The sequence below is a fragment of the Copadichromis virginalis genome, linkage group LG6 (genome assembly GCF_057382275.1).
Source record: "Copadichromis virginalis isolate Kocher_CV1m ecotype Utaka linkage group LG6, C_Virginalis_male_GT1.1, whole genome shotgun sequence".
Lineage (NCBI taxonomy): Eukaryota > Metazoa > Chordata > Actinopteri > Cichliformes > Cichlidae > Copadichromis > Copadichromis virginalis.
The window spans coordinates 18,282,135-18,307,256 of NC_140623.1; the positions used below are offsets into that span (position 1 = coordinate 18,282,135).

Genomic DNA, 25,122 nt, shown 5'->3' on the forward strand with positions numbered 1-25,122 from the left:
TGTTGTCCAGTTTTAGGGAGCTTGCGTGAACTGTCTTCTGTAAACCTTTGCTGTAATAAATGTTTATTTGAGTTACTTTTCCCTCCCATTAACTCAAAGTAGGCTGATTATTCTTCTGTGACCTCCAGAGAGAACTCCAGCTCACTGGTTATTTTCTCTTTCCAACCATAGAGATGATTGTGTGGGAAAATCCCAGCTGTTTCTGAAATGCAAGCAACCACGCCAAGTAATTTAAATCACCTTTCTTCCCCATTCTGATGCTCAGTTCAAACTTCAGCAGGTCATATTGACCATGTCTACATGACGAGCTGCTGCCATGTGTTTGGCCGATTAGAAATGTGCAGTAATAAGCATACGTACCTAATGAAGTGTGTGCGTCAGCTTACAAAGAGTGTGATTCTAAATGTGCCGAGGCTGTCATCTTAACAGTTCAGGGTGAAAAAGATGAAAATGAGTGACTGAAAAATGAAATGCTTAAATTGAAACATTTACATTTGTAACCGAGCAAACACAATCTGCTAATGAAAGCTGTGTTCTGTGCATGATGGGAAAGAACAGAACAGCCACTAAATGAAGCATGCAGTGAGATTGTTTTTCTCAGCAACAACAAACCAAGCCCTAATTCCTCCACCGCCATCTTGATTATGAACGCAAGCGCTGTGGTGGCTATTCAGCAATGCTGCGACAAATGTGAATAATAATAAGATGAAATAAGAAGTGAGAAAGATTACAAGTTTGTCTCAGACCCACAGGAGCAGAAATCATGAGCAGCGAGTTAAGGAGAAGCACCGATCATCTTTGAGGGACGTGGCATTCTCGAAATTTATAACAGCGCCATGCCATCGTAATAATAAGGAATAGGATCTGTCATGGGGTCTAGCTGGTGTTTTTATTAGACCGATGGGAAGTCTCTGCGCCTCTCCTTTCTGTGTTGTAGTAATGAAAGTTACAGCACGTTCTCTCCCAGCCAAAGGTTGGCCCTGCCTAATGAAAACAGATGAAGCAGAGATAAAGTGTTTGCCGACATTAAGGGACTCATTTATCACCGTTAGCCCCGAGCTATAGAACACCTTGGTCTGGAGCTCTCCTTTAACAGGCCCTGCCTCACAGCACCCCGGTGGCACACTGCAGCCTTCCAGGCGCATGCACACCTCCATCTTTACCTCTCTTTTCCCCTTCATTCTTTGTGCTTCACACAGATATATATATATTTATAAAGGTGTTGTTGTTTTTTTTACTTCTGTGCAAATACACAAGGTTTATATAGGTTTTATAAGCCAAAAAAGAGAGTTTTTATGGAACCTTTATCAAATCTAAAGGATTTGGGAGTCCTTGCGGGACCTTCATAGCCGTTCGCCTCCCAATGTTGACCCTTTGTGGGTTCAACAGCCATCCGGAGCCGAATCGCCTCTGCTGAGGGGAGGGAGGGGGTCATGTTCTCATCTTAGCTGCTCATCTTGCCTGTGTATTAATGAATCTTTTTCGGCTGTGTTTAAAGCTGCTTAATTAAGTTCAAAGCAGCGCTCGGGGCACTGTGCGCCTGCTCGGCTGACCTCCCTATGAGTGGAAGTGTTGATTAGGAAGTAAAGAGACATGGAGGCACTGCAGGGGGTGGCTATTGATTGAAAGGATAGAGAGAGAGGGGGGGGAAAACTCATTTGGATTGTGGTGATTGGAATATCAGACTGCAATTTTTTTTATATAAATATATATAACTGATCTTCTGAATAACAATAACTCAATCCCCTGCGCTGACAGTTTGGTGAAAATTGCCCAACTTAAGTGAGGAATTTTCTGCGATAAGACCAAACGCCAGAGTTTTCCCTCATCCCAATAATAGCCCTTCACCCCCAGCCCGAGCTGTCTGCACGGTGTCGACCTCTCGACACCACCTCGTGAAAGTTGGCCGCTGTGGATCGATAGCGTGTTAGCTTTTTTGTTTGTAGGTTCAGGGCTGCCTTGGCTTTATTACAGCTGCCGAGAGTCACGGGGGAGTCGTGCGTGGCTTTGTGAGAAAGGAGCTCCCTCTTGTTTGCCAAAAGTGTAATCCCGCCATGACCCGCCGCGACCCTGCCCTGAGAGGAAAGCTGCTTAGACAGAAGTGCGTGTCTGTGGGAGCTCCCAGCTGCCTGGCCTCTCTCTCCATCTCTCTGTTTTTTCCTCAATACATCCACCTCACTCTCTGTTTTTTCCCCCCTCTCCTTACTTTATAGCACCATCTCTCCTTTTTACCCCTCACGCTCATCTCATATATCCTCACCGTTTATTTCATCTCGCAGCAAACTTCATGCATTCCTCACTCCACATCAATACTTCTGAGACTCCCCCCTCCTCCTCCTCCTCCTACTCCCCCATCCTTCCACTGTCGAGCTTGTGAAGAAGGCGAGGCTTTGCTAAGTGCAGACAGATCTGATTTTTTTTCCTTCCAAAGGAGAAAATAAACACACAAAGTCTTAGACAGACTTCAGTACAGTGGTGGGGTGGGGTCTGCAGAGCAGGACCAGTGGTGCAGGAGGGGAAAGAGAGAAAAAGGAAAGGGAAAATGACCTCTGGAATCGATTTGGCATGGGTTGAAGCCAAGGCTAAAACTGTGCGCGGCGAGGCTCCGCTGAGGCTGCTTGTTGATTTGTAAATCTATTCATCTCTGACAAAAAATTAGGCACAGAAATGAAGTGGTAAAAATGTGAAGCTCCATGTTGATTCGAGCACTTAACGCCTGCAGAAGTTGTGCAAGTTTTGGTTGCCAGCTACTGGAAGAGCGGCTGATTTTATGCAGAAGAGCCAGCCGATGATGTCACATGTTCCAAAAAAAAAAAAAAAAGGAAAGAAAGAACAAGAAAGAGGGGCAGTCAGCACCTGATGCACGCTTCAGATCATCTTTGTGGGATCGCCTGGAGGGTCACTTCACTGGGATGCTCTTGATTTGGACACGCATGGTGGGGACGTGGATTTATAATGCAGGTTTTGGTGCCCGGCCCAGCATCACTGCCTGCCTGCTCCCCCTGCTGCGCCCGCTCCCCCGTCCTCCAGGGTGAGACATCACTCGGCGGGGGTCAGCAGCAATCTGATTCAGGAAGCACTGCAGGGGAGGAGGGGGGTGGCGGGTGGGTTGGAGGAAAACTGGGGAGCGGAGGTAGGTGTGGGCGAGTGGGGGGATTACCCACAAGTCTTTGGGCTTGGCATATCCAGAGTTAGGGCAGCCTGAATCAGCAGGAGGGGGACAGATCATAACCCCCTGCTGGCTGCTGCCTCAAATATAAAGCTAATGCTTGGCCACTCCAACTGGATGACAAACACATTATAGAAGGGAGAACGAGGGAGGAGGTGGTGGAGGAGGAGGAGGGTGGTGGTAATGGGCAGAGGGAGAGCAGCTCTACTTAAGTATGATCGTGTGTTTGAAATAGATAGGAAACAAGCCAGTCTCTGCTGTTACCATGGCATTCTATGACAGTCACCAGCCATAGGTTACTTAGTTTCTATGGGTAACAGTCCGTGCTGCACTTCACATCCACCGTGACACTGAACCTACAGATATCGCCCACCGAATCTCAGCAGCTCACAAGAAAGAAAGAAAGCCTCCCCTGCATCATTCAAAACATCCACACGCACCCCGGTTGTTTTCCCCCCCTCTCTTTACCATGATGATTTCAATGATTTTGGGGGTGGGGGTGGTCTGCTGAGATCTAAAGTGAGGAGAGAGCTTAACAGAATAGTCCAAGGTCGAGCCCAAACTAATCAGGCTCCTCATTTCCCTGGATGAAGTAATGAAGTAGAACGCTGACCCCTGGCTGACCCTGGGAATCTGTAGCAGCAAACTGGCCTGGAGACCAATTAGGCAAAAGTAAACGGAAATATTAAAGCACGGCATTCATTTTTTAATAAATATAATCCCAGACTCACACACTCACACACACACACAGACACAAAAGCAGCTTCAAAGCTCAAAGAAGGGCTTGATGTCTTACAGACTGTCAGGGAAACTTAAATCTTGCAGGGTAAGAAGCTTCTTTTTCTCCCCCCCTCTGAAGACCAGGGTTGATTACAACCTGGTTAGCTCTCCTAATTATCTCCTGCACTTGAGCTTTTTTAATGATTTCCATGATTCAATTACCCCTAACTGAATTCCTGTCTTCAATCAATTAAAGCCAAAGCTGCGCGCTCATCCATCTTCCAATCAGGACACCGGGAATCCCTCCATCCATTCTCATTTGAGGCGAGAGAGCGGGTCAGACAATTAACAGAGTTTGCATCCATCCATGTCTCTTTCCCCCCACCTCTCTCCTACTTCTAACCACCGCTTTCAGTCGGTTTAAGTGTGGTTTAACTTAAACTATAAATAACTAACTATTAATAGGCACTGGCAGGAGGCTCCTGCCAACAAACAAACGCTGCTCTTGTAAACGTGTTCTGCTGCGAAACCCTGAAGAAATACACCATCGCCTTTCATCCGAGAACCTCTTTGTCCCGCTCCACTCTGCTGGCTGTTGTGTTGCCTAATGTGAAGGTGAGTGGAGTGACAGCGGCCTTCTTCGCCTCTCAGGAACGTTCCTGACCGCACAAAGACGCCCACACTTTTTGGCACCATCTGCTGGAACCCTGAGAAACATGGAGAAGAAATCATGCTTATTTGTAACAATAACAATAAAAAGCAGGTGTGGAGGTGGGGGGAGAATTTCTTCCTGTTCCTTTTTTTGTTTTTTGACATCTTAATTGCATACCTGCTACTTTTTGCCAGAAAACTTTGATTGATGAATGCTTGCAGCTAAATTAGAAGTAGAAGAAGAAGAAGCATAGAAATGGTTGCCAAGGTGCCCAGATAGTCATTTAACCCTCATTGGTTGAGAGGGAAGCCAAGGGCAGCGGCAGCCTTTTCACATGCTGCTCTTTCCATCCCCATTATCTCCTCTGTCTCATCCCCGCGACCTTTGGTTTCCTTGAAAGGCTTTTGCATTCTTTTAAAATGAAAATACCAAACGGTGCTCTTTCTGCGCAGACGCGCGGGATGGTGCTGCAGATTAGGTTTGATGTTTTATCGTCATGGCGGCTCGCTCTTCTGGAAAAAAGAAAAATCATTTAACAGCAGTGCCAACTGCAGAGAGCAGAGCATTGGGGAGTGTTTTGGTCACGTTTAACATCGGGGAAGATCAAACACAAACGGAGGCCTGCTAGACTGCAGCGGCCTTGCGTGGGAATCCCACCATGATGAAGTCTGTGGCAGAACCACGGCCCCAAACGTCCCCATCAGCATCATGTTACTGGGAGGCTTCAGATGTCTTCATTCAGAGGGAAGCCTCGAGTACGTCTTTCCTCAGAGTCTTAGCTTTTTTTTTTTGTCCTTTTGGATGGCAGCGCACATTCCCTGGCACGATTTTCAATAGCGCTCCCCCTGGGGTAGCAGGGGAATGGCTATCTCTACAATTACACTGACAGCTCTTTTCTAAAGTGCACTTGATTTATTTGATTTAGCTAAGATTAATGGTCCTCCCACCAAGCAGGCCTGGCTGAGATGCGCAGCACAACACAGACTTCACCGCTGCAGATGCACAGGTGTATGCCAGCACTGGTGTACTGGAGATCTGTATATATTTATACACATATGCACGAAAAGTCACAAATCCATGACCACTCTGATCCAATCTGGGTTTTTTTGACCTACGTCGCATTTGAAAATGATAACAGTAGACATCCACTAAAGAGTCCAGAACTGCCAAAATAAATCTAATTATTTAAAGAATTGTTATTTTAACTCATATATAATCATATTTACCTTTCTAGTTTTAAAAATATTGCAAAAACAATAACAAAGCAATTAATGTTGGATGCTTTTATGTATTCAAAAGCATATCACTGCAACATATAAATATGTAATGTATTAAAATATACTTATTTTTTAAAAATATTTTGCAATCAATGCAAAGCTGAATCTTGAAAACCAGAGAAGCAGTCTGACAAAGTGAGCTTAAAGAAATTAAAAAAGCAAAACATGGGGCCAAGATTGAAAGAAAGAGATGTGAAGTAAAATCAGTGACATTTATCAGTCTGGAAAGGGTTACAAAGCTATTTCTAAGGCTTCAGGACTGCAGTGAAGCACAGTGAGAGCCATCATCGTCAAATGGAGCGGTGGTGAACGGGAGTGACCGGCCTACCAAAATTACTCCAAGAACGCACTGATGATTCATCCAGGAGGTCAGAGAGGAATCCAGAACAACATCTTTAAGAACTGCAGGGCTCACATGTCTCAGTTAAGGTCAGAGTTCATGATTTAACAATAAGAAAGAGTCTGGACAAAAACGGCCTCCGTGAGAGTTCAAGGAGAAAACCACTGCTGACCAAAAAGAACACAAAGGCTCGTCTCACATTTACCAAAAGACTTTTGGGAAAATATTCTGTGGACTGATGAGACAAAGGTTTAACTTTTAGGAAGCTTTAAGTCCTGTTACAGTATGCCTTAAAACTAACACAGTATTTCATTAAAAGAACATTATAGCAACAGTCAAACACGGTGGTGTTAGTGTGATGGTCTGGGGCTGTTCTGCTGCCTCAGATTCACTGGCGTAACTGATTGAACCGTGAATTCTGCTCTACCAGAAAATCCTGAAGGATGATGTCCGGCCATCGGTTCATGCCCTGAAGCTGGAGTCAGTTATTGCACCTCCTTCAGTCAAGGATGGCACCACCAGTTCATGGATTTTGGGGGCAATTACTTTTCTACTTAGGCCACGGTAGGTTTGGATAGCTTTCTTTCCCTTAATAATTGTAATCATTATTTAAACTGCATTTTACATTTTCTTAGCTGATCTTTATCTGAACATTAAAAATGTTCTTGATAAACATGTGTGACAATCAAGGGGACAAATACCTTTTTCTCCAGCATACTGTGCATTTTAAAACTGTAAGCTCTCCTATTGTAGCTGCTGTTGGCTGTATCCATACATTTTTAAGAAACTACTGCTCATCTGCAGACCTGCCGGAGACTCCGTGGGCTGAAACACTGTGAATGAATGTGTCAGCAGTATGAGCCGTGCTGGCCTCTGAAGCACCTGTCACACATGCAGGTGAGATGTTTTTCAGTAAGCTGTTTCTTTGTGTTTTTAACTAGATTTCATTGCTGTACTGGCACGCCAGCGCTGTGACAGGAGTGATTTCATTTTTGTGTGTTTTTGTTTTTTAATTTATGGTTTGATCTTATTTTCTGACTCCGAATTTCAAAAACAGACACGTGTTCCAGAGACACCTCCCCCACCACCGTGTGCCAGGAAAAGCTTTGTGTGGCTAGCTGGCTGACAGTTGCCAGGCCAGTGGTCCGGTACAGTCCAGTGCTCCTGGCACTGACGCCTGCCCATCTGCCTGAGTTGACACGTTCGCTCCCACACCACTTGTCCAGGAGGACAAAATGTGCTACGTTGTCCTGGCAAAGCTCCCTGAAATGTCAACCTGGCGTAACAAACCCATGCCGTGCCCTTGGCCCTTGTAGGCCTGGTAGTGTTGGTGGGGCGCTGCCCTGGATCAAGCAGGGAGCCAGAAACATGCCAAGGTAACAACAACTGCTGATCGACTGCCGGGGCGCTACCATCTTGTCCAGTGTGGATCGAGTTTGCTCAGGATGGCTGTTCTCATTATGGGCCCTGAACCTTGTAAAACCTGGCGTTTCCTCGGCTGAAAGAGGGCAGCTGGAAGGAAAGGAGGCAAACCATTCCTTTAAAAACCATTATGAATAAAACCCATTTGTGACTTGGCATCTCCTTTTTTTTTTTTCCTTTACAAGCAAAAGACAAAGGATGGAGAGGAATAACACGCGCAACATGTTCTCCGTTGTTCAAGCAGATGGTCTTGGAGGTGCTGCGAGGGTCTGATGTTGGCTGACTCTGTCCCGCAGCCCCCTCAGGGCAGCAACTGTGAGTGGTCATTAACACAGGGAGCAGTCCATGCCAGCAGAGAGGGGAGGCTAGAAGTAGTTAACAACCACTATCCAGTTAAATCCTCTTTCTCCGTGCTAAACATGAGCAACTGCAGCCTTCCTACTGGCTGCCAAGGCTGAAAAAGCAGCACATCATGTAAGACCTTTAGAAAAAAAAAAGACATTGTTTGGAAAGCACAAAGGAACAGAGCGGGAAAAGGTGTATTTCTACGGCACTGTGCCTCATCGCTCACTTGTGCTGAATCTAAGGTTACAGCCGGGGCTGTCTGGCAGTTATCCATACACAGTGAATCATGCCGTTCAGTGTGTGCGCGCTTGTGCGCGGTGAAGCTGTGGACAGGTATGACAGGGCTGACCTCCACGTGTTGCCAGAGAGAGTGTGTGGCCCAGTGTTACCTGTCATAACATGGGCTGCCTCGAGCCCCGGAACACCCGCCTGACCAGGCCACTGGGCAGCCAGAAATAATAGAGACTGGCAAGAGGGCCATGAGGGGTCACACAGACGGGGGGAGGAGGTGGTGGCGGTGGGCGGAGGGGAAGGACAGGGACATATGACAGGAGGACTTGCAGAAGCATGAAGGCAGGAGAGCGAGAGAGAAGGATGGAGTGAAGAAGAATTTACTCCAGCGAGGAGGATTGGTAAGGATAATGATGCGGCGGGGGGTGGGGGGGCAAGCGGGTCAATCAAGTAGCGGAGAAGAGGACAAAAGAGAGGAAGGCGAGGGGGGCGGCTACTGTTCTCGCTCCACACCGCCTCTGTGGAGAGTTAAAAAAAATCACGTGTGAAGGCGGTGACAGTCGCCCTCTCCCACCCCCCACCCACCCAAACAAGAAAAATAAGCCTCGCTTATGAGAAGCCGGTCCACGCCTCGCCTCGCTTCTCATTTGTTTTGGAAGCCAGTTTATCTTCGCGAGTATGATATTCCCGAGGTGCAGCCACTCGCCTGCAGAGATGGAACAGCTGAATTCACTTAGGCAGGCTTTGGCCAGCAATTAAAGTGCCGGATTAAGAGTGATTGCATTTTGTGTCCTGAGGAGGCGCTGCCTGCCATCTTGAGAGGTCTCATTAACATGGCTGCCGTAGGCTGTGCTGAGCACTGCCACAGGCAGTTAAAAAATAATGGAGACATTATCAACCTTAATGTCTTGTACCTGGAGTGGGGAAGATTTTATAATCACTATTGTGATGGGCCACAGGCTGCCAGTTGTGCAAAAGGGAAAGGTTGGATGAAGATAACCCTTTTTTCTGACCAGACCCCTGTGTGGGTTTTTTGATCAGCCACTACACATGGGGAGCCTGAGCAGCTGGATTTCATTAATTGAGTGCTGGCAGCGTTCTGCTCTGGCGGCAGGGGTGAGTCACACTGGTGGGATTGGTCTCTCTCTCCCTGATATCATCTTCCAACCATAACTACAAATAATTATTCACTCAAATCCATTACCGGGGGTCAATCAAGTTCCCCAATCAGTTCTAAAGTCCAATTACTGGCGCCAAGGCTCTATTCGCGCCTTCCTGCAGATGAAGGCCTTAGCCCACAGGCTGCCCAGTAAATTACACATAGCAAACAGAGGAGCGTGTGGGAGAGCGAGCCTCCTCAGGTGCGTAATAAAGCAGAGGTACACAGTGGTCTCTCCCTGGGGCATTCTGACCGTGCCAGCCGGCAGACTTCACCAGGTTAAATAGAATTAGCCCATGCAATGAGATGCACTTTGAATACCAAACCACCACGTCTCATCACTCCACAGGCTGGAGAGCACGCCCAGCGCAGCCCAGCATTAACATCCATCTCAGCAGCTGATATAATAAGACGTGTCGCCATGAGGGTCTTCTTATGAAGAGGCTGCACAGTGACCCACCGGAGCAGCATAATGAGTGGGGTGCTACATCTGCAAGCAAAGCGGGGGAAGCGAGGGGGCTCCTCGCATCGTTTTTGTGGCTGTCTCAAAAGTCGAATCCCGAGCCTGGAGGAAATGCTTCTCTTTCTCTCTCTCACACACACTCATCTGTCACTACAGAGGGACAGCAGTGCAGCCAGGCGAGTCAGAGCGGCCGGGTTGGCAACGAGGCAGTCAGCTCGAGTGTGTGCGACAGGGGATGGATGGATGGCTCGTATGTATGTACAAGATGTGTAAGCGGTGAGCCGGACGGATGTTCGTGTGTGTAAGAAGGGGAAGAAAAGAAAACAAAAAAATAAAACAAGAGAGAATGGAGAGGGGGAGGAGGAGGAAGGTGGGCGAGTGTGATGTTATGTGCTCGTGTGTGAGGAGGAGAGCAAACATAGAAGAGATGGCTGAGGCTTTGTGGATCAGCAGCCCATGACCGGCTGTCACACTACACATAGACACACACACACACACATCTCCAAAAATGTGGCTGGTAGCAGGGCTGACATTTCCCTCTGTCAGGCTTCCCTCACGCTCTGATCTGAGCAGAAAACAAACTACTACGCTGATGCATCCTACAAGAGGAGAAACATGTGTGCCTCTCTGCGCTACAGTACACCCGCTCTGTTTACTGACATGTGTTGTAGCCTCATTTTTCAGCATTCGGGCTCTGAGGTTTTTTCTTGGAGGGGGTTAAGCTGAGTTTTTAGGCAACAATCACAACAGTTCTTAGTTTGCTCTTTAACCAAGGAAGGCATTTTGACTTCAGACTGCTGACACAATGAAACGCTGTGAATGTAAGCCCCCCCCTCCTCTATTAAACATGAAAAAAACAACCAGTAAAAGAAAACCTCATCAAAGAGCCTGTCTCTGTCCTCTGCTTACATTCAAGAGATCCGGCAAAATGCTAAACACATGTGGACGGGCCCTGTGTTTGGGCTAAGATGGCTGAACATGATCCGGCAGCATTTGAGTTAATCTTCCTTAGTGAAACCGCATGGTGTTGTTTACACTGGAGACAACTGTGTGTATATGCATGGATGTGTGTGTGTGTGTGTGCGCGTGGAGGGAGTCCAGAGCTGCAGAACTCACTGTTCCCTTTTGCAAAGCCAGAGCAGTTACAGTGTGTATGTGTTTGTGTCAGCATGATGGAGGAGATGGGTGTTACTCAGACCTAATGAATCCATCTGCATTCAAGGGGCATTCTTCCTCTCACACGCAGGCGGGAGCAAACGAGCAGCGACCTGGGAGCCCGTCCAGCGGTTGGTGGGGGCTTTCGCAGTATTTCCAAAGCAGACTAGAAAGTACAAGCACAGATTAGCACTGAATTCACCCTGTTTTTTTCCTTTGAGGAGGTTGAGAAAGCTGTACAATCACACACTCAGCCCTCCTGCTCTGTACTGTACCAAGCTTGGGTCCTTTCTGCTTTTCAGTGAGGATTGAGAGAGAGGGGGGGGGGGAAAAGCAGAGGATGGTTGTGTACAGAGAGCTGGGTCTACAGTACCTCGAGCTCGACCTCGAGGAGAGTGGCAGCTGCTGATGTCCTCACCTCTGAGTGACCCGGCACCCTAGGCAACCTCGATGAAGAATGGATGGAGGGCAGGAGGCGGGGGCGCTAAGAAAGGGAGGGCGGTTGGCACTGAGGGTTCAGTCATTAGGATAATGAACCCACAGCTGAGTGGGATTTGGGAGACCTCTAGTGGCTGAAGAAAGCACAAACTTACATTTACAGAACACTGATGGTACGATAAAGATTATTTACATAGTGTATAAAAGCAAATCCAGTTCTTAGTGACCTGGAGGAAATGAATCACGCCTTCTTGATCTTGTGACTGCTTCAAACTACATCTGCCGGCTTTTAAAGGTGAGATATTTCAGGCATAAGTCAGATGTGCCATTTTGGTTACATAACAGTGATTCTTCCACACTAGCAGAAAGACAATATCTAAAATACAAATTCAGGAGCTTATTGTACTTTTTCTCATTTATGCAAATGTGTGCATATTTAATGAGAACATCTCATTTGCATATGATATCCATGGTGATACGTTTTATTTGAAAACCATAAATATTAGTTTTTCAGTGACGTGACATTACAACAAGCTTGAAAGGCCACATTCGGAGTAATTGTGTTTATTCCAAGCAAGAAATCTCCAACTCAGCTCTTACATGAAACTTCGTTTATATTTCTAAAGCTGCTTTTTTTTTTAAACAGATGGATTTTATTTATACAGCATTCAGACACTGATTTATGAACATTTATTCATATTTTTCTGGTTTATCAAATGATAAAAACAGATTTTATAAAGACTCTAATGACCTTGGCTTTAGTCATTGTCCAATTCGATTTATGATCTGCAAAACTATGCCAATAACAGGGGTGACAATGCCTCATCAAAAATACACTTTCATAAAACTTGCAATACAGAGCATTAGACAGACCGGAAATTTTCATGGTGATCTAAACAGTTTTCTCTCTGTAGTCACCTGTAGCGTTTCTCCTCTATTGATCCTGTAAGTAAGAAATAACTACAAGTTTAAACAAATTAACCACTTTTTTTTTTTTTTATCACTTATTCAATTCAGGGTCTTGTTTCTCCCACAAAAAGAAAATTATTTGAAAAGGTAGAGATGAGTGAAAATTTCAAGTTATTATTGCAAAATGTTGACTTAATGAGTCAAACTTCTGGGTGAGTTGAAATTTTGACTAATAGATGACTTGTTTTATCTGCCCAGTGGCAGAAACAAGCTTCCGTATGCTTGTCTTTTTGGGAAAAGAAGCCTGATTACCTGGAAAGACCTCCCTCAGGCACGGAGAGGAACATCCAAACTCCACACTGAAAAACTGTTGGATCTGAACCCAGGACCTTGTTCCAGCAGGATTACAATCCTACCTCCTTGAGCACACCTGATCTCGGACACTGAGCAAGGGTCGGGCCCGGTTAGTACTCGGATGCACCGCCTGGGAATACCAGGTGCTGTGAGCTTAGAGTGGCTGTGGTTCAGGAGGTCGAGCAGGACATCTACTAATTGAAAGGTCGGGGGTTCAACTCCTGGCTGCTCCAGGTCTGCGTGCCAAGATGATGATCCCGGTGCGTTCATCGGAGTGTGAATGTTATATAGAAAGGACTTGGATGTACTAAAAAATGCTTGTGTTGTAAAAACTGCTTTTAGTGCTCAAGTAGAAAAGTGCTATATAAGAACCAGCCCACAATGCAAAAGGTAATAAGCTCTCAATACCAGTTTAAGTGACTTACTGTGTGTCAGAAGTACCAGCAAGTTTACACAAATTTAATGCCACGTGTACACAATCTCATAATTAGACCAACGGGACAAACATCATTGTGCTGACAGCTTCGACTGTTGGACTATGATGTTACAGAAACCAAACAGCCTTTTCTATCTCATCGATATATTTTTGTTTTAGCATTTATTGGCATTTTCAGTGAGCTCAGGGGGTTTTACACTGTAAGTTAACGATTCTACAGTATTAGAGAAAAAACCGCAACAATCACACGACTCCCCGTGAGCGAGGAAACATCTGACAGAAGCAGGCTCAGGGACAGGCGGCCATCTGCCACAACCGGTGGGTAGCGATGGAGAGGAAGAGAAGAAGAAAGAGAGGATAAGGAGACAGGGCAACCTGGGACAAGAATGTTACAAAAGGGATTCTTTAGACTTTCAGAAAACTTGACCTCTGACCTTGACCTTTAGATCGAGGTCACCGGGATTTGAACACATCTGAGATTTTTAGTAGATGCACCTATGGCATCAATTTGAAAATCGAGTCATCGCATTCACACACTTGGACGTCCACGCCACCTGCTCGCCCGGTGGGTTGAAGACAATACTCCAGTGTGCGAATTCAGAAAATCGAATCAACAAACTGGATTTGAACTTTATGTGACCTCGCATTTTCTTCTGGTTTAAAGAACACTTACAACCCTACAGGACTCCTGGACTAAAACTGGAGGCCACAGCCAGGCTTTCCCTCAGTCTTCAGATGTCAGTTTGGAGTCTGGAAATTATGATGTGTACGTTTACATACGTTTATATATTTAAAAAAAAATAGCTGACGGATTAACAGACACTAAAAATAACAGGTGCAGCCTACGAGTACATAATGGGTGGGAAATACCCTGTGTATAGATTAGACTGTATAAGAATATGCCGCTGACACCGGCGTCTGCTGCGGGGTCCCTGAATAAAGCAGCTGCAGCAGCCTCTTTAAATAATAAAGTAATAAAGTAGCTGCACCGGCATTATGAGTGCGTGACTTCTCTTTGTGTTCAGTCCTCTGGTGGTGTCCGGGAGCGCAGCGCAGTATGAACTTAATTCTGGAAATATTAAAGTGTGTTTTGCCTGAATTCGAAGCAACCGTACAGCTGAGTCATTCAGACGAAGCCCAGCGCTGACATTTCTGGCTCCGGAGAGCCGAAAAGAAATGTCATTAAATCTCTGACAAATCTCAGGGCTAATATTCGTAGAGGTAACATTAATCACTCGGCCCTTTTTCATATCGTGAGCAAACACGCAGCGGTAGAAGAGCTCGGCCAACTGCGCCGGCAGATTTAATGTAATTCACTTGTCCACTTAAGATTCAAATTGTTCTTTAATAGAAACCAAACAGTGGATTAAAAAACAAACAAAAAAAGAAAAAAACACTGATTCAAAGCCTCGATGCTTTCCTGAGGAAAACCTGTTATTAGAGCAACATCTTCAGTAGTTCAGCAGCAGAAACACGGGGCTCTAACTAAATCGATTCTACCCAAGCCCGATCCTTTCATTGACGCTTTGTGGCTCGCAAATAGGCTGTTATTACTGATATTACTGATCGTGAGGAACGAGTCACAGCTTTACTGTAACACGCCGTTCATGATAGTGAAAGATACCGCTCAAACTATTCTTCAACTGCAACCACACGACCTTTGAATCCTCCTTCACTGATCTCGTTAAAACTTGTCCGTAGTGTCCAAAAGAGACGGTCGCTTCCGCGTTTCACATCTCGGACTCTCAACGCATCTCATTTTTGCCAAACGCGAGTGCGTCTCGGAGCCGCTGACGAGAAATGACGACTTTCAGCGCTCTTCCTGCTCTTGTGACTTGGATGAAAGCAATCAGAAAGCGAAGCCTCTGTAGACGGGGGGTGACTCTCACGTATTTAAATTTTTAAATCGTGTGTTAAAAGAGCAGAGATCGAGTCTTTTTGTGCAAACCGCAGAGCCAAGGTCATTTTCTCGCTCTCCTTTTCAGTGAGTGATCCGTTCCTTATCTGACAGTGCAGTCCCAGTGATTACTGTGATGAAGAGGATGAAGAAAAGGCTCTGAGAAGCAGGTCAGCAGCCAGTCCTGGAGAGATGGCTCCTTTGGTGACCCTCTCCTCGAGGTGGGGTAGAGCTTCTCTGACACCGGGGTGATTTTGGAAATGGCACAGGACGCTCTCCTGGATCAGACTCCACATCCACACCTTCTGCTGGGCCGTCCGCCTGCCCTGCAGCTCACCGCTGGCCAGCGCGGCCTCCCGGTATGCCTCCATCTTGGCCCAGACCTCTGGGATGCCCTCGAAGGTTTGCGAGGAAGCCCGCACCACCTGCGGGTGGAGAAGGTGAGGGGTGGGAAGATTCATGATTCAGCTGTTCAAAATGAGCGTTTCACAGTCACAGCAAAATATACAGAACAGAGAAAGTTTTATATTGTTAATGGATTTTTATGCCTCCTGTAGGTCATGAAGTCTTTAAAGCAAATCATCATTTTCATTTCAAGGTCATGTCAGTAGCACGAAAATGACGGCAGCTGCCAGAGGTAAGTTCAGATCTCTGGAAGAGTATGTTTAAGAAAAGCCGCAGTTCCACTAATGGCCACTTGAGGCTGACCCCAAAACCGAAACAATCCCCATTGAATCTAATGTTAAACAGTATCAAAAAGCACATTTACAGCTCCATATACTTTAGACTTCTATGGCGGTTTCCTCTCTTCATGACAGCTGAACAGTGGAGGATTTTGTTTTTTAATTTTTAAGACAAATCAACAGCTCTGGATGCTGGTAAGATGTGGGCTGTTTGGGAAAAAAATGAAATGGCCTTTAAAATGGTAAATGGCCTGTACTTTTATAGCGCTTTACACTACATTCAGTCATCCACACATTCACACACTGGTGATGGCAAGCTACATTGTAGCCACAGCCGCCCTGACAGAGGCGAGGCTGTAGGCCTACCACCAGTAGGCAACGGGTGAAGTGTCTTGCCCAAGGACACAACGACCGAGACCGTCAGAGCCGGGGATCGAACCGGCAACCTTCCGATTACAAGACGAACTGCCAACTCTTGAGCCACGATCGCCCCAAGAAATGAACTGAAACAATTTTGTGAACTAAAATAAAAACAGAGGAACTGTCTTTAGCTTCAGCATCTGTTAGCTTGGTGAAAATGCCGAGGCATTGATGAATGTGTTTACTGAAACTCAGGGCGTCTACAAGACTGTGAGACAACAGTTTTGTTTCTCTCGTTCTGTATTTTTTTTTTTTTTGACAAACACTTTCCTTAAAATAATAAAAGACTGAAACTAATAAAAACTAAACAAAAACTAAACATTTTCAAAGTGTAGTAAGAAATACTTCTCTGAAAACTAACTGCAACTAAACTGAAGTCAAAATAAAGTCAAAATGAAATGAAATGAAAATTATTAGATAGTTCACATGAAAACAGTCAGCCCGTTGCAGGATTTCCATTAGTTTTACCGACAGTTGCTGCACTTTGTCTTCTCTGCATGCGTGCATACCTGCACAACTGGCTACAGGAAGGTCTTTTGCATACACCTGTTGGGTCTGACTGAGCTTGGATGGGGGACCACCGCCACGTCTCCCCAAACAAACCACGCCGGGGTGGGAAAACAAACCAGAGCTCGACCCCATGCGACCAACAGATATGTGCTTTTAACTTTATACGTTCACTTTGATATACCGATGTGTGTTTTTATGTTTTAAAATGTCTCATTTTTTCCTGTCGACTTCAGCTTTAATGTTTTATTTTTTAACTACAAGTGCAACATGCACTGCTGAGCCAACCGTGGCACATTTACATTGATGTTTTTCAAATGCCAGTGATGATTAAATCCTGAGCAGGTTACCGGTTCACCAGTACAGACTGCTGAACAGGAAGTCTTCTTGGGAAAAGCCAACCTGAGCTTCCTACAATACACAATAAATGTAGAGGTTATTATTAAAAATAAAGGTTTAACCGAAGACGGGCTTTAAGCTTCCCCCCCGCGATCATTAAGAGAACATTTTGGATGCGGTAAATGCATCAGAGTCTGGGAGTTCTGCATTTAAGGTTTTTTCCTTTCAGTGCACCTCCAGCCTACAAGAAGCTGTCAAGTCACTACGCAAATATCAAGCATTCGTCTGTCCTTAACACCTTGTTCACGCAGGCAATCCGGGGATAAATGTCACTTATGTGTTTAGTACTTCGACTGCACGTCTCTCCTCAAAGCTTAATGCAGATCCGAGAGCGCATGATGAAATTCAGAGTAACATTGAGTTTGTTGAAAGCGGGCTCCAGGTTTACAGGTAGACACAAAGCTCCATTCAGATGTGCAGATCCTTTCTTTGCCGTCTTCTATTAAACACCAGCTGACAATCAAATTTGAGTCACTTACACAGCTCAGAATATAAATGGCAGCTGTGATCAAAATCCACTTACACACGTTCCAGTTACAACGTTAAGGTGAGAAGAAGAAAGATCATGTGACTTACTGTACTTACAGCATATTCTCTCATATAAATGATCTTTTTAAAACTACTTAATACATTCACAGACCGCCTTACCTCTGCTGGTATCTAGTTACACAAATGCTTGTAGTTCTCCAGGTTTTCAGGTGTTACACAAATCTTTCTAATATTCGTCTCTCCGCCGTCACATTGGTTTTGTTTCCGCTGGCCGCAACATTGAAAGCTTTAAAGCCGCTCTCACTGTTCCTCCGTAAGAAATCATCAAGAAGCCACTAAAAGCTGAGAGGGAAAACAAGCTTCTTGTAATCTGGATGTAACAGCTCTTAAAGAGGCACTTGAGGAATTTTGTATTGCATTTCTAAAACACCAGGGAACAAAGAAAGCTTCAATGACCCTACGGCTTTCATGACATCTAAAATAGATTTGTGTTAACACAACATGTCTTGGAAATGCCATTCAAAGACGTCGGTCTGTCCGTCTCCTGGATTTACAATAAAGTAGCCTTGAAGCTCAAACTGAAATCAAGATTAATTTATCTAATCTTACAAACCCAATATTAGAAGTGCTGTGAAGTTACAAAAAACTCATCTGAAACAACATTTAAATCTAAAAGCACCAAAATAAAATCAGAAACACGAAAGAGCAGAGACATAAAATCATAGTGTTCCTGATTTCTAATTTTTTTTGTATATTTGTCAAACCTGCATTATTTAGATCATAAAACACATTTTATTATTAGACGAGGATAACCTGAGTAAATACAATATGCAGTTTTTAAGCGATGATTTTGTTTATTAGATGGGGAAAAAGTCCAAACCTGTGCGGCCCTATGTGATAAACTATTTGCCCCCTAAACCTGATAACTGGTTGATCCTGGCTTGGTAAGTAAGAGCTGCAATCAAGTGTTTGTAATAACTGGCGATGAGTCTTTCACATCGCTGTGGAGGAATTTCGTCTCACTCTTATTTGCAGTGTTGTTTTAATTCAGACACATTGCAGGGTTTTTGAGCCTTTTTAAGGTCACGCCAAGGAATCTCACTTGGATTTGAGACTTCGACAATGCAGTGATGTGAGACGTTGTGTTCTTTTTGCGTCAGCAGTGGTTTTCACCTTGAACTCTCTCATGGTTGCCTTTTTTGCCCAGACTCATGTTGAATCATGAACTCTGACATGAACTGAGACATGTGAGGCCTGCGGTTCTCCGAATGTTGTTCTGTGACCTCCTGGCTGAGTCCTCGATGAGCTCTTGGAGTAATTTTGGTAGGCCGGTCACTCCTGGAAAGGTTCACCACTGTTCCAAGTTTTCTCCATTTGTGAATAATGGCTCTCACTGTGGTTATAAGTCCTGAAGCCTTATAAACAGCTTTGTAACTCTTTCCAGACTAATAGATATCAACGAATTTATCTCTCAGCTGTTTTTAGTTTCTTCAGATTGTGTTGCTCTTTGAGATCTTTTAGCCGGCTTCACTTTATCAGACAGAGTCGGTTTAAGTGATTTCTTGATGCAGCCAGTCTGGCAATAACCAGCGCTGGGTGTGACTAGTAAAACTAAGCACAGGTTTCCAAAAATGTGATTAATCACAGTTAATTCATGATGTGCATGCACTGTGTATATGAATGTAATCGTTTTTTAAGCAACATGTCTAAAACCTTTTTCTAGTTTCACTGTCCAAAATCTGCCTTTTTTTTTCTGACATCAGTGTAATCAGTCTTTGGGGGTTTTGGGTTGTTGGATGGACAACAAAGATTAAATTTAAAGACGACCCGTCGTGCTTCTCAACTCTGGGACCATTTACCTTTTGCAATTTCCTACATAACATAGACCAAAGGATTAAGTGATTGTGAAGAGAACCATAAAAGTCGCCTCACATGCCACCAAGAGTTTAATCATCAAGTCAAAATAGAATTTATGTCACATCATAGTGCCACGCAAAGCAGAGCAAGAGACTAAATCTCTGCCATACAGTCGGGAAACAGACACGAATATGCACAACAAAGCCGAGCGTGAAGCATAAAGAGAGAGGAGCTGTAAGAGAAGCCTATCAGATTTTATGAGAACGAGCACTTTTCTAATCAGTGAAATGCATGACGCAGCAGCCGAGTATCCAGTGCATTGGGAGCGGGGGGTGGGGGGTAATAAGGACTGGTAGGTGGGGGTGCTTCCTGGCTGCTTGCCCGGTGGGCAGGTGCAGCACTGGGCTGGGAAAACAAAGGGACAGGGCTAGCCAGGCGAGCGGGTGAGGTGGGACACTGCAGCACTAGTGCCGTCATGTTATGATGACCCACCCCCACACTCCTCCTCCTCCTGGGTCAGCTGACCTCTCTGTGGGATATCTTGTTGGGTCCATGTGCTGTAGCTGCCCAGCAGAGCAAACACCAAACACCACCAAATCCTTGTTACCGACTCCTTGCATCATTACATCACTACACACACACACCTTAGGGTTCCAGGATTTGGACTGTCTCCTGAGCAGTTTGAGTGCGCTGGTGTATTCAGCCTGGATCCTCCTGGCCGGCACCACCAGGTCTCCGTCTGACTTTGTCACCACGACCAACTCGGCCCTTTCGATTATGCCCCTCTTGATGCCCTGAACAGAGATTTTGTCATTAGAGAGGAGGATGATTAAACGATGAAAACGCTACCTGATGCCTGAGCTCCTCAAGGCTCCTGCACGGAGCTGCGGTCAAGTGTTTTCAAGCCTGAGACTTTAAAAGTCTTAAGACTTTCTTTCCATTCAACATGGCTGATTTTTGCAGTCGATATCCAAAGATAGATGGAATCGAATTGTATAAATATTTTCTTTCTGTACAGAACTGTGCTAAAGTAAATGGCCGACCCTTAACCCTAACCCCAGGTATGAGAACTGGACTGAAAAAGCAAAGGAAAACTTTGAAAGTCCTTCAGAAAGCCTGGAGAAATATTGCTCATGACCACTTAAAGAAATGAGACTTTTGCACATTACAACACCTCTGATATAGTTAGGTTTTCTATGATTAGCTCAAATAATCCCATATAAAAATATACGGTGGTATGTGTAGACCATGAGCTAACTGTACATTTTGACTCTGAGTAACACAGGTTGATTATTAAGCACTAATTTACTGGAATGAATTTTCAAGCGTGCTGCTTTCCTCATGTGTTCATGTCCGAGTGTTTCCACATTACCAATAGTTATTATAATTAAAACAAATGCCACTTCAGCTACCTACTGTCCCACCATAATCACTGTAGCATTAATCATCATGAGGAAGGCTAATGAAGTGAATAATTTTCCTAATTAATTAAGTGGCGAGCATATACTTATTGTGAGCATGTTTATCTTTACAAAAAAAACGTGGACACACAATCTGCTTTTGCTTATAAACAGTGCTTCATAAATATATTCATCAGGTAATTTAGTTTAGGTTTTATAATTCTGATGAATTTAAAGATCGTTGATATCAGATAATCAGCGGCTGATAAATGACAGCAGCTCAATCAAAAACTGGTTTTATTCCCCTACACATTAGCACGAAATTAACAATGACTAAATTTTACTGGTCGATTACTTTGTTCCAGCTCCACAGATGAGCTGAAGCACGCTTGTTTTCACTGACCTGGAGTTCATCGCCCCCTGCTGGTGGAATCAGCAACACAAACATGTCAACCATGTCTGCCACTGCGAACTCTGACTGGCCGACTCCTGGAGGAAAAACAAAAAAAGAAGAAAGATGACAAAACAGAGGACTAGTTTAACGATCACTGCTGACTGATAACACGACAAAGTTTGATACGACACAGTATCCTCTCATCTGAAACTAAATCTACAGTCCTATACAGCCTCACGCTTTTCAAACGATACATCCAACAGTCACACTAAATATTTGCCTGCGTTTGCGTTGTCTGAAAATCTAAAGAATTTAAAGGAAAGCTGGTCCTGGTGAGGACTTGCTCAGTCATTCAAAAATCATGAAAGCTGATGAATAATCATGAGCTTTCACAAACTTCAGAGCGCTCACAGTGAATCAATTTTAGCCTGGAGATGCAGAGCAGGTGCCTGATGACTGGCGCTGCTATCAGACATCACATTGAACAAATTATGTTTGCATTAAAAAAAAAAAAACTTAGTACAAGCAGAAGAACAAATACTTGCTGAGATTATGGCTTTAACACGCTTACTCCGAGGGTTCGCGTCACAGCATCTTACCTACAGTCTCCACAAGGACGATGTCGTAACCTGCTCCCTCGCAGAGAACAATGGCCTCGTTGGTTGTTCTGGTGACACCTCCGAGTGTTCCCGAGGTCGGCGATGGCCTGATGAAGGCCTTCATGTCTCTTGAGAGCTCAGTCATACGAGTCTTATCACCCATCAGAGACCCTGCAGCAAGAGGGATGAGTCACTTGGCAGCAGTTTTACTGTGCAGTGCTGCTTGTAATTACTCAGTGATTTCAGCCTATTCAAAGAGGACCTATTCTGCTTGTTTCCTGCTCTATATTTTATATTCTCTCAAATAAAAATAGCCTGATTCATTTATGGAAAATAAATGGTTTAAAGCAAGCAGTTTTAACTTCTCTCTCTTTAAGGCCACCACCTGTGGTAGACAACTTTCTGCTGCGGGGCTCTGCACCTGAAATGGTCGTGTTAAAGAGATCCCTGCTCAGTGACTTTACACCAAGAGCAGAAAGGAACAGTCAACATACCTCGTTATTTGAAACTTTGACCGATATGAACATTTATCTCCGTCATCGTATGTTTCTACACAAATCAGGAAAAGCACTTTAATACAGCCAAACATAAACAGCACAATATTCCCTGAACCTAAATCCAGCATCTTTAAACATTACATAAAATTTCCCTGTGCGCTGTAAAGCTCAAAATAATAATAGTTCATCTGTATCACAGTAAAAGCAGATGATGAACGTGTCAGCGGTTACCCCCAGTGGTGCAGGAGGATGGGTCGACAGCCAGCACTGCAACTTTATGTCCACGTCCTGTCAGCATCTTCCCCACCACCTCGATGAAGGAGGACTTTCCTGCTCCGGGGGGTCCAGACAGACCTGAGAAATCAAAGAGATCTCATCAGTTTGCAACAAACAGTGACGATGACACTTATTTACGTAGCACATTCCATTACATCAGTCGGTTATTGAATGTACGCACAGATGTAATTGATCTCAAGTGAGCAGGCAGCTTGTTCCAAAGACGCAGAGCACAGTAACTGAACCCTTCAGGTTACTTGGATCTGATTGTGGAACCAGTTAAAAGAACCTGATGACCTAAGAGGTCTGACTTGGTTGTCAGATATGTACTGGAAGGCCAAACCATTGAGAACTTTGTGAACATACAGAAGTGATTTTATATGGTAATGAGAGCCAATGAAGTGGTCTTCAATACTGGGATAATGTGGTCAAATTTCCATGTACCTGTAAGGATTCTGGCTGCTGTGTTTTGGATAAGCTGAAGACGGCCCATTGATGATTTGAGTGTTAAAATAATCTAACCTTTGTGATATGAATGCACGGAGTCAGTCTGAAATTGTAATTTCTAACCTTAGATATACTTTTAAGTGACAGGTAACCTTATTGATCTGGTTATCAAAAGTGAGATCACTGTCCAAAATGATGCCTGACTTGTTCACTGTGTGACGAGAAATGAATGATAAATATGAACAGGTTTTTTTGTCTCTGACTTTTTTTGGACGAGTATTTCTGTCTCGTCTCTGCTCAGTTCTAAAAGGTTTTAAGACATCCACCAGTTAAGGTCATTAATGCAGCTTATTAGTTTGTGAACAGAGGTTAGATCATTAGAGGAAAGTTACAAGTACAACTGTGGATCATCTGCATAAAAATGGTAGTCATGATTCTTGTGGGAGGGAGGTTAAACTGTAATGGATGGCACCAAACAGCCCCAAGAGCTGATTTCTACTAACCTAATTTAAATTTATGTGCTAAAGTAACTACACAATATTGTTTCTACTTTCTGCTTTTAAAGCTTTAATAACGCAGAGTTTAAATGTAAAAATGTTAAACTCTTTTTTTTGTTTGTTTGTTAAACACACTTCACTTTGGGGTCAAGTCTGAAGAAATCTGAATGCAAATTTATGTGACTGTTTCTTTGCACCACATAGAACATCGGAGCCACTGCTGCAGAAACCGTCTGATGAAGGATTCATGGCAGAGGTGACGTGTTTATACTACAAGGTGTGTTAAACATAAGGCCCTGGGGGCCGAACTAAAACACAAAAGGGTCCAAATAAGCCCACTGCAATCTTTGCAAAGCCTGAAAATTTCAGAGAATTCATCCCCCCGGAAATTGCACCACTATCCTTGTGGTGGGGATTTCAGCATTAGGACATATTTACTGGCTGTGACTTTGTTTTTTATCGTAAAAAAAAGTGTGAAATGAGAAACTATTTTATGAGAAACTATTTTACAACAGCAGTTGTAAAATAGTCTTCATATGAAGGTTTCGTGTCTTATAGCTCCACTGTGATCTGTAGGTTATAATGCGGATACAATGGCAGTAGCCGTAGTTTAAATGTACTTATTTTAATACATTTTAGGTTCAAAGACACTTAGAGACAAGAAAAACTGAGTTCAGACAACCGCCACAGACTTAAGCCTACACACCTACTCTGAAGGCCACTGGCTTCCCTCCATTGCGGCTCTCCTGCTCCCTCCTGTAAGCCAGGACCCTCTGCAGCAGCACCTGGGCCAGCTCTTTCTTTCTGGGATGCTGGGTCTCCACCAAAGTGATGCACTCTGCCAAAGACGCCCGCTGTCCTCCGATCAGCCCGTCATAAAGTTTATTCAGCAGTCTCTGCTCAGGCCCACTCAGGTCCTGTATGTGCTGGCTGGCTGCTGTGCTTTCAGTCCGTGTGTGCTGGCAGCTGTGAGGCGGGACGATGCTCCGGTACTGAGGGCGTGAAGCAGTGAAGCAGTGCCAACTGTGAAGGCGGCACGTCTCGGTGAGTGCGGGGGCAGTGGATGAGGAGATGTGGCGGAGGAGAGCGAGGCTAAACTGTCTCATTGTGTGTCAAAGGTAGGGCGGTCTGGGAGGGCGTACAGGCTTACAGTTAATTTATCCAGCGGTACTTCCAGCTGAGGTGCTTACAAACGTCACCGTTACAGCAGTTATAATAGTCACCGTCAGGCTAATGTGTATTCTTTCTAACGTCAGCACGTAATGTACTCGTTGAAGGCAGTTGTTAAAGACGTAGTTTGGACAAAATAGCCACAAAGTGTGAAAACTAAACTCACTCTGACCTCGTCCCAGTTGCACGGAGACGTTACAGGTTATCTATCGCCATCGTTTCATTCATTCACTTCCGTTTCCGTCTGACACCGCCCACCGCAGTATTTCCGTCGGTTTATTTGGAAAGTAAAACGTTTCCCAAATACATCTAAAATCTGCCACAGAAGTTTAAATGTGCGATTCGTTACTTTTTTTCTTTGTGTGTGTGTTTTTTAATAACAGACGAAAGTAGTTAAATGAACATTTAAATATGGCAGTTGGCCATTTTAGCCAGCAGGTGGCAGCAGATGTTAACCTTCACATCTTATCAAATCAAATCAAATCAAATTCAAATTTTATTTGTCACGTACACAGTCATA

General features: G+C 44.5%; 1 protein-coding gene and 1 long non-coding RNA gene across 3 annotated transcripts; one reads left to right on the forward strand and one right to left on the reverse strand.

The window, feature by feature from the left end:
- Positions 1-3,867: 3,867 nt before the first annotated feature.
- Positions 3,868-24,840, reverse strand: mmaa (metabolism of cobalamin associated A). Of its 2 annotated transcripts, none has more exons than XM_085459019.1 (6): positions 24,139-24,840; positions 22,444-22,566; positions 21,716-21,886; positions 21,126-21,211; positions 19,967-20,116; positions 3,868-4,596 (listed from the first exon to the last, which is right to left on the reverse strand). In XM_085459019.1, the coding sequence occupies exons 1-6, from the start codon at positions 24,536-24,538 to the stop codon at positions 4,537-4,539; spliced, it is 990 nt and encodes a 329-aa protein (XP_085315145.1). In that variant the 5' UTR covers positions 24,539-24,840; the 3' UTR covers positions 3,868-4,536. The 2 variants fall into 2 exon arrangements, with proteins under 2 accessions (XP_085315145.1, XP_085315144.1); XM_085459018.1 differs by lacking the exon at positions 3,868-4,596 and adding an exon at positions 14,396-15,392.
- LOC146707599 (uncharacterized) lies at positions 6,595-7,334 on the forward strand. The gene is made up of 3 exons (XR_014921079.1): positions 6,595-6,722; positions 6,963-7,055; positions 7,216-7,334. It is a non-coding gene; the product is annotated as an uncharacterized LOC146707599 (long non-coding RNA).
- Positions 24,841-25,122: the final 282 nt, after the last annotated feature.

What these genes read in the sequence shown, in the direction of transcription:
- mmaa (XM_085459018.1), bottom strand. Translation starts at nt 24,538, where the DNA reads ATGAGACAGTTTAGCCTCGCTCTCCTCCGCCACATCTCCTCATCCACT. An exon ending in ATCCTCCTGCACCACTGGGG is followed by an intron (nt 21,887 to 22,443) that starts GTAACCGCTGAC and finishes CTCTTGCTGCAG; the next exon opens with GGTCTCTGATGGGTGATAAG. An exon ending in CCAAATCCTGGAACCCTAAG is followed by an intron (nt 15,393 to 19,966) that starts GTGTGTGTGTGT and finishes CTCCACCCGCAG; the next exon opens with GTGGTGCGGGCTTCCTCGCA.